This window comes from Schistocerca piceifrons, chromosome 3 (assembly GCF_021461385.2).
Source record: "Schistocerca piceifrons isolate TAMUIC-IGC-003096 chromosome 3, iqSchPice1.1, whole genome shotgun sequence".
Classification (NCBI taxonomy): Eukaryota; Metazoa; Arthropoda; class Insecta; order Orthoptera; family Acrididae; genus Schistocerca; species Schistocerca piceifrons.
In genome coordinates this window covers 489,795,829-489,811,555 of record NC_060140.1, presented here as the reverse complement: position 1 = coordinate 489,811,555, position 15,727 = coordinate 489,795,829, and the positions used below count along the sequence as shown (strand labels likewise).

The window sequence follows — 15,727 nt, the reverse complement described above, 5'->3', positions numbered from 1 at the left end:
GGGCATGGCCCGTGCTGCTTGAGTTGTTGTTCCGCCGGCAGAGGGCACGGCTGAATTCTCGCGTATTCTCTGGTGGACAGGACTTTACTTGCAGCAACTACTGTCCTTGACGTGCCGTGCCAATGTGCGCCTCCCACGATCTTTCTCGTGGCTGCTGCACTCCTCCTCCTTCTGGAGGTGAAACCACTGTGATCCACTGCATCGGAAGGTGAAGCGTCATGCAGTGGTGATGACCTCCACATCCATTGGAAGGCTGGAGTCAGAGGGATCTGCCAACCCTCGAGCCGGAACCTTCAAATTCGGTTGGAAGTGACCTACACAAAGAGGCCCCCTTCGTCCCACCACCGGAGCCCAGGACAGAACGGGTGACAAGCCATCAAACTCCGGATCGCGGTCCACCTCGGGAGGGGCAAGACCCAGTGGCGGGGACGATGGGGAAGGGACAATCACAGGTGAACCAGCCTCCTGAGAAACCGGGCCTGCGAGGGGGGCCGGCTCTCGCCGGGGCATCTCTAACGATGGTGATGCTGGTGCTGGAGCTACTGGAGGCCGCCAAAGCAGAGAACCATCGCAGTGTGGCGGAGTCACAGGTGGGAGGGGCAGTACCGTCCTCTGAGAAAACAACACGGGTGCTGCCAATGGGGAGGCTGGTGCCCAAGGGATCGGAGGGTGGGTGCCCAAACGTGGACGCAGCTGATTTTGGTGACGACGTACCTCCTGGTCCCCCACCTGCAAGGTATAGAGCCAGCGGCCATTGTGGTGTAGGACCACTGCCGGTATCCAACGTGGATTGCGACCAAACCCACGTGCCCAGACCGACATACCTGGTGGAAAGCCGGGTACCCCATTTTGCGGAGACTGGCCGAGGACCAGGCCAGAGGAGGTGCAGCAGAGTCCTGGGTTGGCGTGCGTGGAGGAGCTCTGCAGGGCTGCGTTCTCCCATCAGTGTGGTCCAGTATGCCATCAGGAAAAACGTCAACACCTCCTCAGCAGGAAATTCATGCACATACTTTTTCATCTGCGTCTTAAATGTTCGCACCATGCGCTCGGCTTCCCCATTCGATTGTGGATGAAAGGGGGCAGAGCAAATGTGCCAAATACTGAAGCGCCTACAAAAATCCTGGAAGGTTTGCGAAATAAACTGAGGTCCATTGTCCGATACCAGGGTGACTGGCAGACCTTCCACAGAAAAGATTTTTGCTATTGCGTGGATTGCAACTTTTGAAGTGGTTGAGGAGCAGTGAACCACATATGGGAGTCGGAAATAAGCATCAATGACAATGAGCCAAAAGCCATTGAGAAACGGGCCCGCAAACTCTATGAGAACACGTTCCCATGCCTGGGTTACAGGCAGCCATGAAGAGAATGCTGACCTCGGAGATGCCTGTTGGCTCGCACACTGGGAACAGGCAGCCACCATGTGCTTAATTTCTTTGTCAATACGGGGCCAGTACACATGTCTGTGAGCCAAGGTTTTAGTATGGGAAACACCCCAGTGTCCCTCATGTAATAACGGGAGGACCTCCCTTCGCAAACTTGCAGGAACAACCACGCGAGGAGCTGTATCATCGGTAGCCAGAAGGAGAACTCCTTCCAAGACTGAGAGGTGGTCTCATAGAACAAAATAATTATGAAGAGGGTCCGAGGCCTGACCTGGAGGTCGGGACGACCATGCCTGCTAAACGAGGTGAACTACTTGCTGGAGAACTGGCGACTCTAGAACTAGTGATTGGGAAGCCATCAACTGCTTGGCGGGACGCCACATCCAACTGAAAACACATAATCTCATGCTGTCCAGTAGGGCGAAAATGAATGTCATAATGGTACTTAGAGAGGAACGAGGCCCAGCACTGCAGTCTGTGTGCCGCCCTATCCGGAATCTGAGAGGCAGGGCCAAATAACGATATTAATGGCTTATGGTCAGTGATTAACTGAAACTTTGTGCTATACAAGAAAGGGTGAAACTTGGTAACAGCCTAGACAATGGCCAAAGCCTCTTTTCCACCTGGGAGTAATGGGCCTGCGTGGGACTAAGAGTTTTAGACGCAAACGCCAGTGGCTGCTCGGAGCCATCCACGTTGCGATGGGCCAGGACCACCCACACCCCATACTGCGAAGCATCTGTAGCCAGGACCAATGGCTTATTGGGGTAAAAAGTAGCCGAACAAGGCGCTGACATGAGGAGGCCCTTCAACGAGGTGAACGCTCGCTCACATGCAGGCGACCAATCAAAAGGAACCCCCTTGCGCAGAAGGCAGTACAGGGGTGGGCTATGGTGGAAGCCCTGGGAATGAACCAGTGGTAATAGGCAATCTTGCCTAAAAAAGCTTGTAACTCCTTCAGCGAAGCGGGCCACAGAAGGTTGACAATACCTTGGACCAAACTTCCTAGTGGCTGGACGTCGTGCCGAGAGATGGTGTAGCCCACATACTCAATGGACGGTTGGAAGACGTTCGACTTACACAGGTTGCAATGGAGGCCCATGGACCTGAATTTGAGAAAGAGGGTGCGAAGGTTGTGCAAGTGGACCTCTGTTCTGTGGCCTGCGACAATTATGTCGTCCAGGTAATTAATACAATGAGGGATTGTCGACGTGACATGCTCAAGATAACACTGAAATATCGCCAGAGCACTGGAGATTCTGAAGGCCAAGCACTGGTATTGGTAAAGGCCAAACGGGGTGTTGATGACCGCCAGCCTTTTGGAGTCCTCATCAAGTGGTATCTGATGATAAGCCTCCGAAAGATCAATTTTCGAAAAATATTGGCCTCCCGCCACGGCGGAAAACAATTCATCAGAACGAGGCAAGGTGTCTACCACCAACTGGGAATTAATGGTGGCCTTCAAATCGCCACAAAGACGTAATTTTCCCAAGGGCTTCCTGACAATAACGAGGGGCGAAGGCCACTCACTAGAAGAAATGGGAAAATGACCCTGAGGGCTGTCAGCCGGTCTAGCTCTGCTTTTACCTGAGGGTGGAGAGGCAAGGGGATCTGCCTCGCACATAGAAAACACAGGCAAGCCAACACCTTCAATGTTGAGTGAGCTTCAAAGTCTGAAACACGCCCCAGGCCCTCCTCAAAGATATCCTTAAAGTTAGAGATCAAAGATTCCAATGATTGATAGGGAACATCTTCGGAGACCAACTGTATGGTGTCAGCAATAGAAAAACCGACAGCTTGAAAGGCATCCAATCCAAAAAGGTTAGCGGAGCTCGCATCACTGACAACAATAAAAGTAAGAAGCCGAGTGACTGATTTGTAAGTAACGTCGGTAGTGAATTGACACAGTAGGGGAATGAACTGTTTACCCTAACCGCGTAGATGCCAGTAAACTGGCGCCAATGGGGGCGACCCAAGGTCGGAGTAAGTTTGTGCATTCAACAAGCAAACTGCCGCACCCGTTTCTACTTGCAGTTGTAATCAGCGCGACCGAACCGACGCATCGATAAAGAGTTTGTATCGATATGTCGGGAGCCTGGCCCGATGAAACTTCCTGAATGTCCACGTCCATGTCCTCTGTACCTGCTTCCTTCAATTCCTTTGAGGCTGAGCGGCAAACTTTAGCAATGTGTCCTTTTTTATTACATTTGCGACAAATGGCCCAACGCTGGGGGCACTCTGACCAATCATGATGTACATAACACGATGCACAGGACAGTAACAGGGGCCAATGGCCGGAACTCTGTTTACGCGATGTGCGGGAGCAGCTGCAATGGCCGGATCGAACCGCTTGCACTTTGTCCACCCCCAATACAGTGGATGCGGCCGCACCATCCTGAACTGCCATGATGTCGCACCATGCTTCCAACTGCTGACCTGCGGCGTTAGAGACTTCATACGATTGAGCAATGGACAGGACTTCCTCAAGGGAAGGGTCTTCCAACTGCAGGGCCCGTTGCTGGACCTCCCTATCAGGGGCCGAATGAACAATGACGTCTCGCACCATAACGTGGGCATACGATTCTCGCAACTGCTCCGTGACAAAATGACACTTGCGACTAAGACCATGCAGGGTAGCGGCCCATGCCCGGTAAGACTGATGGGGCTGTTTCTTGCATTGATAGAACTCGACTCTAGCCGCCACAACATGCGTGCAGCGGCGATAATAGGAAGACAGTAATGATTACAATGCGTCAAACAACAAGGACGAGGGTTCCTGCAACGGCGCTAGCTGCCGCAAAACTTGATACAGCGAGGGAGATATCAAAGACAAGAAAAGAGCATGACATAACTCCGCATCAGCAACATGAAATGCCTGGAAATGCTGCCGAAGGCGATGTTCATATGCGTCCCACTCCTCTGCCATCTCACCATACGGGGGAAAAGGAGGAGGGAACGGCGCTGGAGCAGACCACGTGGAGAGCAATGCCGGAAGGACTTGTTTCATGGTGGTAATGAGCTGTGTCTGCTGCTCAACCAAAACCCGCACTAAATCCTCCATGCCGTGGATAAGCTGCGAAACCGGAACAACAATGCAACACACGAAAGAACAACCCTACTCGTCGCCAATTGTGTAGTAACACGGTTCACGTTTTCCGTCGCACTTCACATGTTGTAGACCGGAAACTGTCTGACGACAGAGGGTGCGGCTGAATTCTAGCGTGTCCTCTGGTGGACGGGACTTTACTTGTGGCAACTACTGTCCTTGACACGCCATGCCAATGTGTGCCTCCCACGATCTTTCTGGTGGCTACTGCAGAGAATGTTCTTTTTCAACATTAGAGTGCCTTAAATATGAGTTAAGAAATGCAACAGGACAAGTGCTTTGGATGAGAGGTTGAGAACTCTGAACTGTTGTGACTGGTTCTTGTAATTATGCGTTATTACAGGTCTGTGAGCCAGTGGTAAAGGCTCTGTGATGTTAATGAGGTGGGCCAAGCTCTTTTTGTAGAAGAGGAGTGGTGGTTGATGGTGTGGCTGTTTGGGAGCTGCAGAGCAGCAGGAAGGGAAACACCATTGTTGAGGTAGTTTAGGAGAAGGTGGGATAGCTTTTTGAGGTGAGTCTGGCATGCTGTTGCAGACTGAAGTTGGTTTGGTGGATGATACTATCCACGGAAACATGAGAGGCATATAACTGCATGATTTTGTAGAAGGAGAGAAGTCTGATGGAGTGGAAACTGGCAGATGAGGTATATAGGTCACAGATTAGTCAGGTAAGTCAAGAGATTGCTGTATTTGAAACTGTAAAAGAGGTTAGTATAGAATAGGATTACATCGAGAAACAGGGACTTTCAATTTTAGGCCTTTGGGAGTAACTCCAAGGGACAAGCAGGTTTCAAGAAATACAATGTGGGACCTCAATTTTGATAGTGCGAAAGTATGTTTTCGAAAATGACAGCTATAATATGTGATGTCCCCCCCCCCCCCCTTCCCACAAACCATGGCCCTTGCCGTTGGTGGGGTGGCTTGCGTGCCTCAGCGATACAGATGGCCGTACTGTAGGTGCAACCACAACAGAGGGGTATCTGTTGAGAGGCCAGACAAACATGTGGCTCCTGAAGAGGGGCACCAGCCTTTTCAGTAATTGCAGGAGCAACAGTCTGAATGATTAACTGATCTGACCCTGTAACACTAACCAAAACGGCCTTGCTGTGCTGGTACTGTGAACGGCTGAAAGCAAGGGGAAACTATAGCTGTAATTTTTCCTGAGGGCATGCAGCTTTACTGTATGATTAAATGATGATGGCGTCCTCTTGGGTAAAATATTCCGGGGGTAAAATAGTCCCCCATTCGGATCTCCGGGCGGGGACTACTCAGGAGGGCGTCGTTATCAGGAGAAAGAAAACTGGCGTTCTACGGATCGGAGCGTGGAATGTCCGATCCCTTAATCGAGCAGGTAGGTTAGATAATTTAAAAAGGGAAATGGATAGGTTAAAGTTAGATATAGTGGGAATTAGTGAAGTTCGGTGGCAGGAGGAACAAGACTTTTGTTCACGTGAATACGGGGTTATAAATACAAAATCAAATAGGGGTAATGCAGGAGTAGGTTTAATAATGAATAAAAAAATAGGAGTGCGGGTAAGCTACTCCAAACAGCATAGTGAACGCACTATTGTGGCCAAAATAGACATGAATCCCGCGCCTACTACAGTAGTACAAGTTTATATGCCAACTAGCTCCGCAGATGATGAAGAGATTGATGAAATGTATGATGAGATAAAAGAAATTATTCAGGTAGTGAAGGGAGATGAAAATTTAATAGTCATGGGTGACTGTAATTCAAGAGTAGGAAAAGGGAGAGAAGGAAACATAGTAGGTGAATACGGATTGGGGTAAGAAATGAAAGTGGAAGCCGTCCGGTAGAATTTTGCACAGAGCATAAATTAATCATAGCTAACACTTGGTTCAAGAATCATAAAGGACGGTTGTATACCTGGAAGAATCCTGGAGATACTAAAAGGTATCAGATAGATTATATAATGGTAAGACAGAGATTTAGGAACCAGGTTTTAAATTGTAAGACATTTCCAGGGGCAGATGTGGACTCTGACCACAATCTATTGGTTATGAACTGTAGATTAAAACTGAAGAAACTGCAAAAAGATGGGAATTTAAGGAGATGGGACCTGAATAAATTGACTAAACCAGAGGTTGTAGAGAGTTTCAGGGAGAGCATAAGGGAACAATTGACAGGAATGGGGAAAAGAAATACAGTAGAAGAGGAATGGGTAGCTTTGAGGGATGAAGTAGTAAAGGCAGCAGATGATCAAGTAGGTAAAAAGACGAGGGCTAGTAGAAATCCTTGGGTAACAGAAGAAATATTGAATTTAATTGATGAAAGGAGAAATATAAAAATGCAGTCAATTAAGCAGGCAAAAATGAATAAAAACGTCTCAAAAATGAGATCAACAGGAAGTGCAAAACTGCTAAGCAGGGATGGCTAGAGGACAAATGTAAGGATGTAGAGGCTTATCTCACTAGGGGTAAGATAGATGTTGCCTACAGGAAAATTAAAGAGACTTTGGAGAAAAGAGAACCACTTGTATGAATATCAAGAGCTCAGATTGAAACCCAGTTGTAAGCAAAGGAGGGAAAGTTGGAAGGAGTATATAGAGAGTCTATACAAGGGCAATGTACTTGAGGACAATATTATGGAAATGGAAGAGGATGTAGATGAAGATGAAATTGGAGATACGATACTGTGTGAAGAGTTTGACAGAGCACTGTAAGACCTGAGGTGAAACAAGGCCCCGGGAGTAGACATCATCCATTAGAACTACTGACGGCCTTGGGAGAGCCAGTCGTGACAAAACTCTACCATCTGGTGAGCAAGATGTATGAGACAGGCGAAATACCCTCAGACTTCAAGAAGAATATAATAATCCCAATCCCAAAGAAAGCAGGTGTTGACAGATGTGAAAATTACCGAACTATCAGTTTAATACGTCACAGCTGCAAAATACTAACGCGAATTCTTTACAGACGAATGGAAAAACTGGTAGAAGCTGACCTTGGGGAAGATCAGTTTGGATTCCTTAGAAATGTTGGAACACGTGAGGCAATACTGACCTTACGCCTTATCTTAGAAGAAAGATTAAGGAAAGGCAAACCTACATTTCTAGCACTTGTAGACTTAGATAAAGCTTTTGACAATGTTGACTGGAATCCTCTCTTTCAAATTCTAAAGGTGGCAGGGGTAAAATACAGGGAGCAAAAGGCTATTTACAATTTGTACAGAAACCAGATGGCAGTTATAAGAGTCGAGGGGCATGAAAGGGAAGCAGTGGTTGGGAAGGGAGTGAGACAGGGTTGTAGCCTCTCCTCAATGTTATTCAATCTGTATATTGAGCAAGCAGTAAAGGAAACGAAAGAAAAATTCAGAGTAGGTATTAAAATCCATGGAGAAGAAATAAAAACTTTGAGGTTTGCCGATGACATTGTAATTCTGTCAGAGACAGCAAAGGACTTGGAAGAGCAGTTGAACTGGATGGACAGTGTCTTGAAAGGAGGATATAAGATGAACATCAACAAAAGCAAAATTAGGATCATGGATGGTAGTCGAATTAAGTTGGGTGATGCTGAGGGAATTAGATTACGAAATGAGACACTTAAAGTAGTAAAGGAGTTTTGCTATTTGGGGAGCAAAATAACTGATGATAGTCGAAGTAGAGAGGATATAAAATGTAGACTGGCAATAACAAGGAAAGCGTTTCTGAAGAAGAGAAATTTGTTAACATAGAGTATAGATTTAAGTGTCAGGAAGTCATTCTGAAAGTATTTGTATGGAGTGTAGCCATGTATGGAAGTGAAACGTGGATGATAAATAGTTTGGACAAGAAGAGAATAGAAGCTTTCGAAATGTGGTGCTACAGGAGAATGCTGAAGATTAGATGGGTAGATCACGCAATTAATGAGGAGGTATTGAACAGAATAGGGGAGAAGAGGAGTTTGTGGCACAACTTGACAAGAAGAAGGGACTGGTTGTAGGGCATGTTCTGAGGCATCAAGGGATCACAAATTTAGCATTGGAGGGCAATGTGGAGGGTAAAAATCGTAGAGGGAGACCAAGAGATGAATACACCAAGCAGATTCAGAAGGATGTAGGCTGCAGTACGTACTGGGAGGTGAAGAGGCTTGCACAGGATAGAGTAGCATGGAGAGCTGCATCAAACCAGTCTCAGGACTGAAGACCACAACAACAACAACATAAAACTGCATCATAGACACCTATTTTGAGTACTTTAAGTTCACAGAATGTCCTTTTTGAGCATCTGATCCAAATTAAATTATTGGGGCATCAGGGGATCGCCAGTTTGGTATCATAGAGGGAGACCAAGAGATGAATACACTAAGCAGATTCAGAAGGATGTAGGTTGCAGTAAGTACTGGGAGATGAAGAAGCTTGCACAGGATAGAATAGCATGGAGAGCTGCATCAAACCAGTCTCAGGACTGAAGACCGCAACAACAACAACAACAATATGTGATGTGATTCATCACAGCAAGAGAGGACGGTTTGGAGTGTCATACATGGTGGGAGTGGCAAAAACGAGAGGCAGAGGGTGAAACAAAATAGAAAAATGGAAGAAATGCATGGAAAATTTTGGAAAATCAGAAAAATATGAACGTAAATCGTGAAAACAGACAATGATTAACAAGAGGCAGTGAGTGGGCAAGTACTTCTTGCCACAAGAGTGGTCTATATGATCCCGAAAAATGAATAGAAAAAAAATGATAGGCAAAGTTGTGAAAGGCGAAGAAATTTTAAAAACTGGCCAGACAGAAAGAGAAAGTCACAGGAGACTGTGATGTAGGAGACTGTAGTAAAAGTCGATCAGAAAAGTGTGGTGAAAAACAAACGCACAAAAATGTGAAAGAATTGTGTATAAACAGAGTAAGTGGAGGACAGGAAGGAAAGTAGCAGTCAAATTTGAAAATAAATCGGTGAGAGACATTCAGGAGAATGCCCATAGCGTACCGTAGTGAATTGTGGACAAATTTGTAAATAACCGTAGAATTCTTATATGCAAATCCACAAATAACAATGGGCTCATCTATATGCATGAAAACCAGTACTATGAGAAAAGATGTAGGGGGCAAAGCATTGATAAAACTGGGTGGTTCAGGTAAATAAATGATCAGAATACTAGCACAATCGGCAGAAAACTGATGATACTTTCAAGAATACAGATGACAATAAAGACTGTCAGGAGGGTCACATAAGAAGGAATGATGGCCACATGGGCTAATCTAACAACAAAAATAATCAATTGTTGATAATGTAACATAAACGGGTAGATGAAAAAATCTACTCACCAAGTGGTGGCAGGATAACACACACACAAAAGGCTTAACTTTTACAAACTTATGGAGCCAGTGGCTCTTTTTTCTGGCAGAAGAGTTGGAGGGGAAGGAAGAGGTGAGAAAGAAAAGACCTGGAGAGATTTAGGTTAAGGGGTGCAATTCAGAAAAGTCACCCAGAATCCTGGGTCAAGGGAGACTTATCACATGGGATAAGAAGGAAAGACTGACTGTTGGGGACTGCGCCAGATGAGATTTGAAAACCTGAGAGTTAAAGATGGAAGACAAGGTAATACGCAAAACAGAGATTATCACTAAAACATTGTGCATGAATTAATAACACTGTAAAGCTAAGTGCATTGTGTGTAACAGAGTGGGAGGGGGGATGGCAAAAAATAGACAAGTCAAAAAATGAAGGATGTAGGAAACTACAATGGAATGAAGAAAGGAGTAGTTACTGGGAATAAATGCTGAGGCACAAGGAATCAAAGTAAATTAAGGCCAGGTGGGTGGCGAGAACCAAGGACATGTTATAGCACTAGTTCCCACCTGCGGAGTTCTAAGAAACTGGTGTCTGAGGGAAGAATCCAGATGGCACATGTGGTGGAACAGGCACTGAGGTCATGATTGTCATGTTGTAAAGCATGCTCTGCAACATACAGTTGTGTGTCCTGTATACACCCTCTGCCTATGCCCATTCATCCTGACTGATAACTGGGTGGTGCTTGGTTTTCAACACCCACCTGGCCTTAATTTACATTAATTCCTTCTGTCACAGCATTTGTTCACAGTAACCACTCCTTTCTTCACTCCATTTTAGTTTTCTACATCTTTCATTTTCTGCCTTGTCTATTTTTCACTGTCCACCCTCCAACCTCTGTTACATACAATGCATTCAGCTTTCCACTGTCATTAACTCGTGCATGATGTTTTAGTAGTAATCTCCTTCTAGCATATTACCCTGTCTTCCACCTATCAGCTCTCAGGTTTTCAAATCTCATCCAGTGCAGTCCTCAACAGTCTTTCCTTCTCATCCCATCCAGTAAGTCTCCCCTGACCCGGGGTTCTGGGTGACTTTTCTGAACTGTACCCATTTCCCTAAACCTCTTCAGTCCTTTTCCTTCACCCCTCTTCCTTACCCTTCAACTCTTCTCCCAGAAGAAGGAGCCTCTGGCTCTGAAACCTTGTAAAAGTTAAATCCTTGTGTGTGTGTGTTCTCCTGCCACTGCTTGGTGAGTAGATTTTTTATCTATCCACTTACATTGTCAATAACTGATTATTTTCATTGTTAAACTAACTACATTCTTACAATAAAAAGTCCTCTATTCTGGTACACATTATTTATGTGTACACAGGCTACATTTAAAGTATTAAATTAACAGGAAACCTTTTAATTTGGGAAAGAAGGAGCTACTGCTTCATCATTTTATTCTGTGACTGTTTCTATCTCCTATTTATGTACTGGTATTTACATGGTCTCATCGATATTAATCAAAGAAAAACTGTTATCATCATGCCCTGTCATTAGAAATCAACTTACAATGAATTTTGGTACTTGTCTTGCTTCAAACTGCAATAGGTTTCAACAAATGAAACTCTTGAATGGAGGGCATATAATCCCTTATATGACAACGTATGACCTCTTATGCCCATGCTGCGAGGCAGCTCTGTTGTGACCACTGCATCTCAAACCTGGAGACACATCTATCTCATATGATTAGCTTCTCTTTACAACTGTGTGTATTATGTATGATGTTGCTTGACAGACTGTGTACATTTACTTGATTTTGTACTGCTTAGAAGCTACAATTTTATTCAGTCATTCATTTGCTCAATCATCATGTGTTGTAGAACCTGACATTAAGGGATATGGCACAAGTCAAGTTATGCATTAACAAAGAACTACAGATGTTAGGAACAAACTTTTCTTGCATTTTATGACTTACAACTACTTTCACATATGTAAAGGGTGTTATGAAATGTTGAGCAGTAATATAATATTCTAATTTTAATTGGTAGCAAAAACTTCTTGTTTCATTTTCAGATCCATTTGTGAAGGTGTACTTGCTAAATGGTGGTAAAAGAGTGAAGAAAAAGAAGACTGCAGCAAGAAAATCAAACTGCAATCCAGTATGGAATGAAGCTCTAACTTTCAATGTGGCATCAAGCATTTTACCACAGACTGCCGTAGAAGTGAGTAAATTTTGTTATTAATTCTTTTCTTTTAACTTATATGAAGAAACAGTATAAAAAAAATTTAAAAAAAAGTTTCTGTTTGAGGACATTGCTGCAGTGTATGTGCAACACAGTGTAACTCTGATGCTGATATACAAGCACCACCACATAGGCAAGGGATTAGTATGACATTTGTGTCTTCCTGACATGAATGCAGTAAATGCAGAAACATGAACTATGGTAGTGACATTACCAGTTGCGTCCAAACAGGACCAACATGCTCTTATTCTTTTCTTGGATGTCAAAGGACAAACACCGGTAGACATACATCAGAGAATGAAGATTGTGTACAAGGCAGCTTGTCTGTCAAAAACCAGTGGAATAGTGCACCAAGTTCCATGCTGCTTCATAACAATGCATGTCCCTGTATCGCAAATTTTGTAACACAGAATTTATGCCAACTCAAATGGGAGACACTTGAACACCAGCCCTATGGTCCTGATCTTTCTCCATGCAATTATCATTCCTTCAGTCCGTTAAGAAAGCTGATGACTCCTGTTGGACAAACATGTGCAGCAAGCACTTACAGTCTTCTTCAGACAGCAGGACAGTGTTTTACCAAACAGGTATTTATTTTTTATTTATTTTTCACAATTACAGCCTATTATCTGAAAATCTAAAATAGGCCATACAATTCACATTTCACTGGATAGTAATAAATTATGTATTAATTATTTATTTCTGATACTTAATTTTTTTAAAAAACTACAACTGCTTCTACTACTACAAAACTGCATTAAAACTCTTAATCAATTACCCTCCTACTAATCTACTACATACACTACAGAATTTTGTTCTCTGTTTGTACATTTATTTTGGTGCATTTAACTTGGAGACAGTTGTTTTCATTACTGGATCCACCCTCATACTACCCCAGTCAACAGCCATAGTCTGCTGGATTTCTTGGGCATCAGGCAGCACATCAGCAGCATTTCCACTGTAGCAAGTAATTCCAGCTATCACTGCTATTTCTTAAAGTCCACACTTCCATGATCATCTGTACCAATGCAATGTAGATTCTTGGGACAGTATTTCATGCAGTGGTTGCTAACCTCAATTATCTTCTCTTCATCTGCAGAGTATGTTGTCTAGCCTGGATGGCAGCATGTCGATTTATGGTTAAATGCCTCATTATGTTTACCTTCCTTCATACTGTTGCTGCAATATTGTCCAAGATGCACCAGGTCAGCTTGCTCCTTAGTGCTGCTTTAGAATCCAATCTCCTAAATACCTGGTGTCCATTACCTGCTGCATCTTCATAGAGTTTGCAGTCCCACAATGTGTGTTCTAGTGTGCCCACACTGCTATCGTTCATCTGTCTTCTGATTTTATATAGATAAGTGGTGTAAGGGCCAAGGCCAGTCAGGTAAGGTATCAGTCCACTTGATGGGTTAAGAATCTCACTTTTAATCTCTCTTTTATGTTAGAGAGAAATTCATATGTTATCCTGCCAGTACCTGAAGTGTCCCATACATTTTCCACATTTATAATGTGCAATCTTTTATTGCCTTTTTCGAATTTGCCTCAGTTCCAAGCACCCTTTGTAATTCCATTTGATTTCCTTTCTTTAATCAGTAAAAGGCTCAATTTTTCCTAATTTCCAAGTCCACCCTTTTTCCTAATTTCCAAGTCCACTGGGCATATTCCTAGAAATACTAACAAAGTATCATTCAAGGTAGTGCAGTAGGGGCCCATTAATATTAGTAGCATGCATTGTTCAACTCTTCTCACTGCTAAGGCTGGCTTCATTAGATGCAATCTATGAGCCCAGACATTCGCACCATATCCTATGACTGGTGCTAATATAGTTTGGCAGTATCCTCTGAATGTGTTCAAGGGAAGCTGAAATTGTCTATTTGCAATGGTTATAATTTTATTCATCACATTTGTTCCTTTACTGACTGCTTCCTCTACATGCAAAGTTATGACATTCATCCTGAAATACTCCTAGATATCTTGTTACTATGCTTCTCCTAATTGTAACATCATTTAATTTTATTTTAGGGTTTCTTATTAGGTTCCTTTTCAGCAGGAGGTACATTGTTTTACGAGTTGCTAGAGACAATTTAACACTTCAAAACAAGCCCTCAAGTTCATGGATGGCCGCATTACATTTGTCTTCTATAATTCTTCTAGAGTCACCACTTGCAATGAACAGCATGTAAGCTGCAGATGCCATCAGCCTGCTTTCATGTAACTTCTGTAATATGGAATCCAGTGCCACATCCTAAAACTCTGGACCACATACTGATCCCTGCAGACAGCCTTTTGTTATTGTCTTCGTTATTTTCTTTCCTGGGAATGTTAAAGAAGCATGTCACCTGTGGCAATAATCTCTCAGGCGGTTATACAATGCTCCTGGACACTTCAGATCCCTGAGGCAACCAAAGAAAGACAGCCACCATATGTAATTAAAAGTGCCAGCAATATTAATCATCACTGTTAGAGTGTACTTAGAATGAGTATCTGTTGCGAGCAAAAGCTTTATTAATTGTGTCTTCAGTTGACCTTCCTTTTCTAAACCCATACTGGTGAGGGCTCACCCCATGTAGCAGTCTGTGATCTTGTAGTCTTTTGCATAATAGTTTTTCAAATAGCTTGCCGAGAAGTCTCAAAAGACAAATTGCTCTGTAGAATCTGGTTATCATTGGATCCTTATCTTGTCCTTTATTAATTATTACCAGTTCAGCTTTCTTCCACAGTGCAGGCACCATTGCTTGCAAGAGATACCCATTGCACAGATCACACAAGTAACTATCTAGTTGATCACATAAGACTTGTATTACTTTGGCAGGGATCCCGTCCGCTCCTGGAGATTTTTTCTTTTTCAGCCTTAAAATTGTTTGCCTAATTTATTTTTGTGTGAAGGGGTGTACAAATTTATTGTTCCCATATTCTTCCCATAACATTTCCCATAACCTATACCAATCATCCATCTCACCTTCCTCTCCATCATCAGGAATTTTCCATTAGCAGGGCAGCTGACTGTTCCCAACTTTCTGTTACTGTCCCATCATTCCTTTTGTGCATGGGTAAGACTGTTGGTGACTGTATTTTCTCGCAGACTATTTTATATGGTACACCTCAGAGATAGGTTTCTAAGTTAGCCTCCATGAATTTCTTCCATCATTCCATTTTTGTTCTCCACAACTCTTACATTGTTTAACATACCTGTATCTATGCAACATTCAGACTCTTTCTTCTTGAGTCATGCTGCTCTGTTGTAGCTTCCTGGCTCTTCTTGTTTCACATCTTAATTTCTGCAGTACCTCAGTCCAGATGCAAGGTCCTCCCTTAGAATGACACCTGTCGATAGATATTGATTCCTCCATTGCTCTAAGTATAGCCACTGTCAGTTCTTGTGTTTTAACATCTACATCACCACCCAACAATGGAATTGTTGGACACTAAAACACTCTTCTTAGTTCTTCCCTGTTAGCATTCTTGATCTTATATTTGGACCTTACACACATTTTTGCTGTGGCATCTTGGATTTCCCTTCCAGTGATGGTGTAGTGTGCAATATTGTGGTCACTCATTGTCATTCAACTTGCAACTTTCCAGCCCTTCATATGGCATGCCACTGCCATATTTGCTACGGTGATGTTGATATTGACATTGACATTGCTCCGACCCTCCTTCATAGGCTGGCAGATTGTCAGATGCATTCAATACCTGTAGGTTGAGTTCCACAACGGCTTCTTCTAGTTGTCAGTCAGTTGGCTATGTCAAAATATTGACCTTGCATGT

The 15,727-nt window shown here is 43.7% G+C and overlaps 1 protein-coding gene across 1 annotated transcript in view; it reads left to right on the top strand.

Annotated features, from left to right (window-relative positions):
- Positions 1–15,727, top strand: part of LOC124788762 (synaptotagmin-5) — a gene marked incomplete at its 5' end in the record, with an annotated part of 215,669 nt that overhangs the window by 180,828 nt on the left and 19,114 nt on the right. The window contains one exon of the mRNA XM_047256045.1: positions 11,787–11,935. Within this exon, the coding sequence (XP_047112001.1) occupies positions 11,787–11,935 (149 nt within the window). The remainder of the gene's footprint in view (positions 1–11,786; positions 11,936–15,727) is intronic.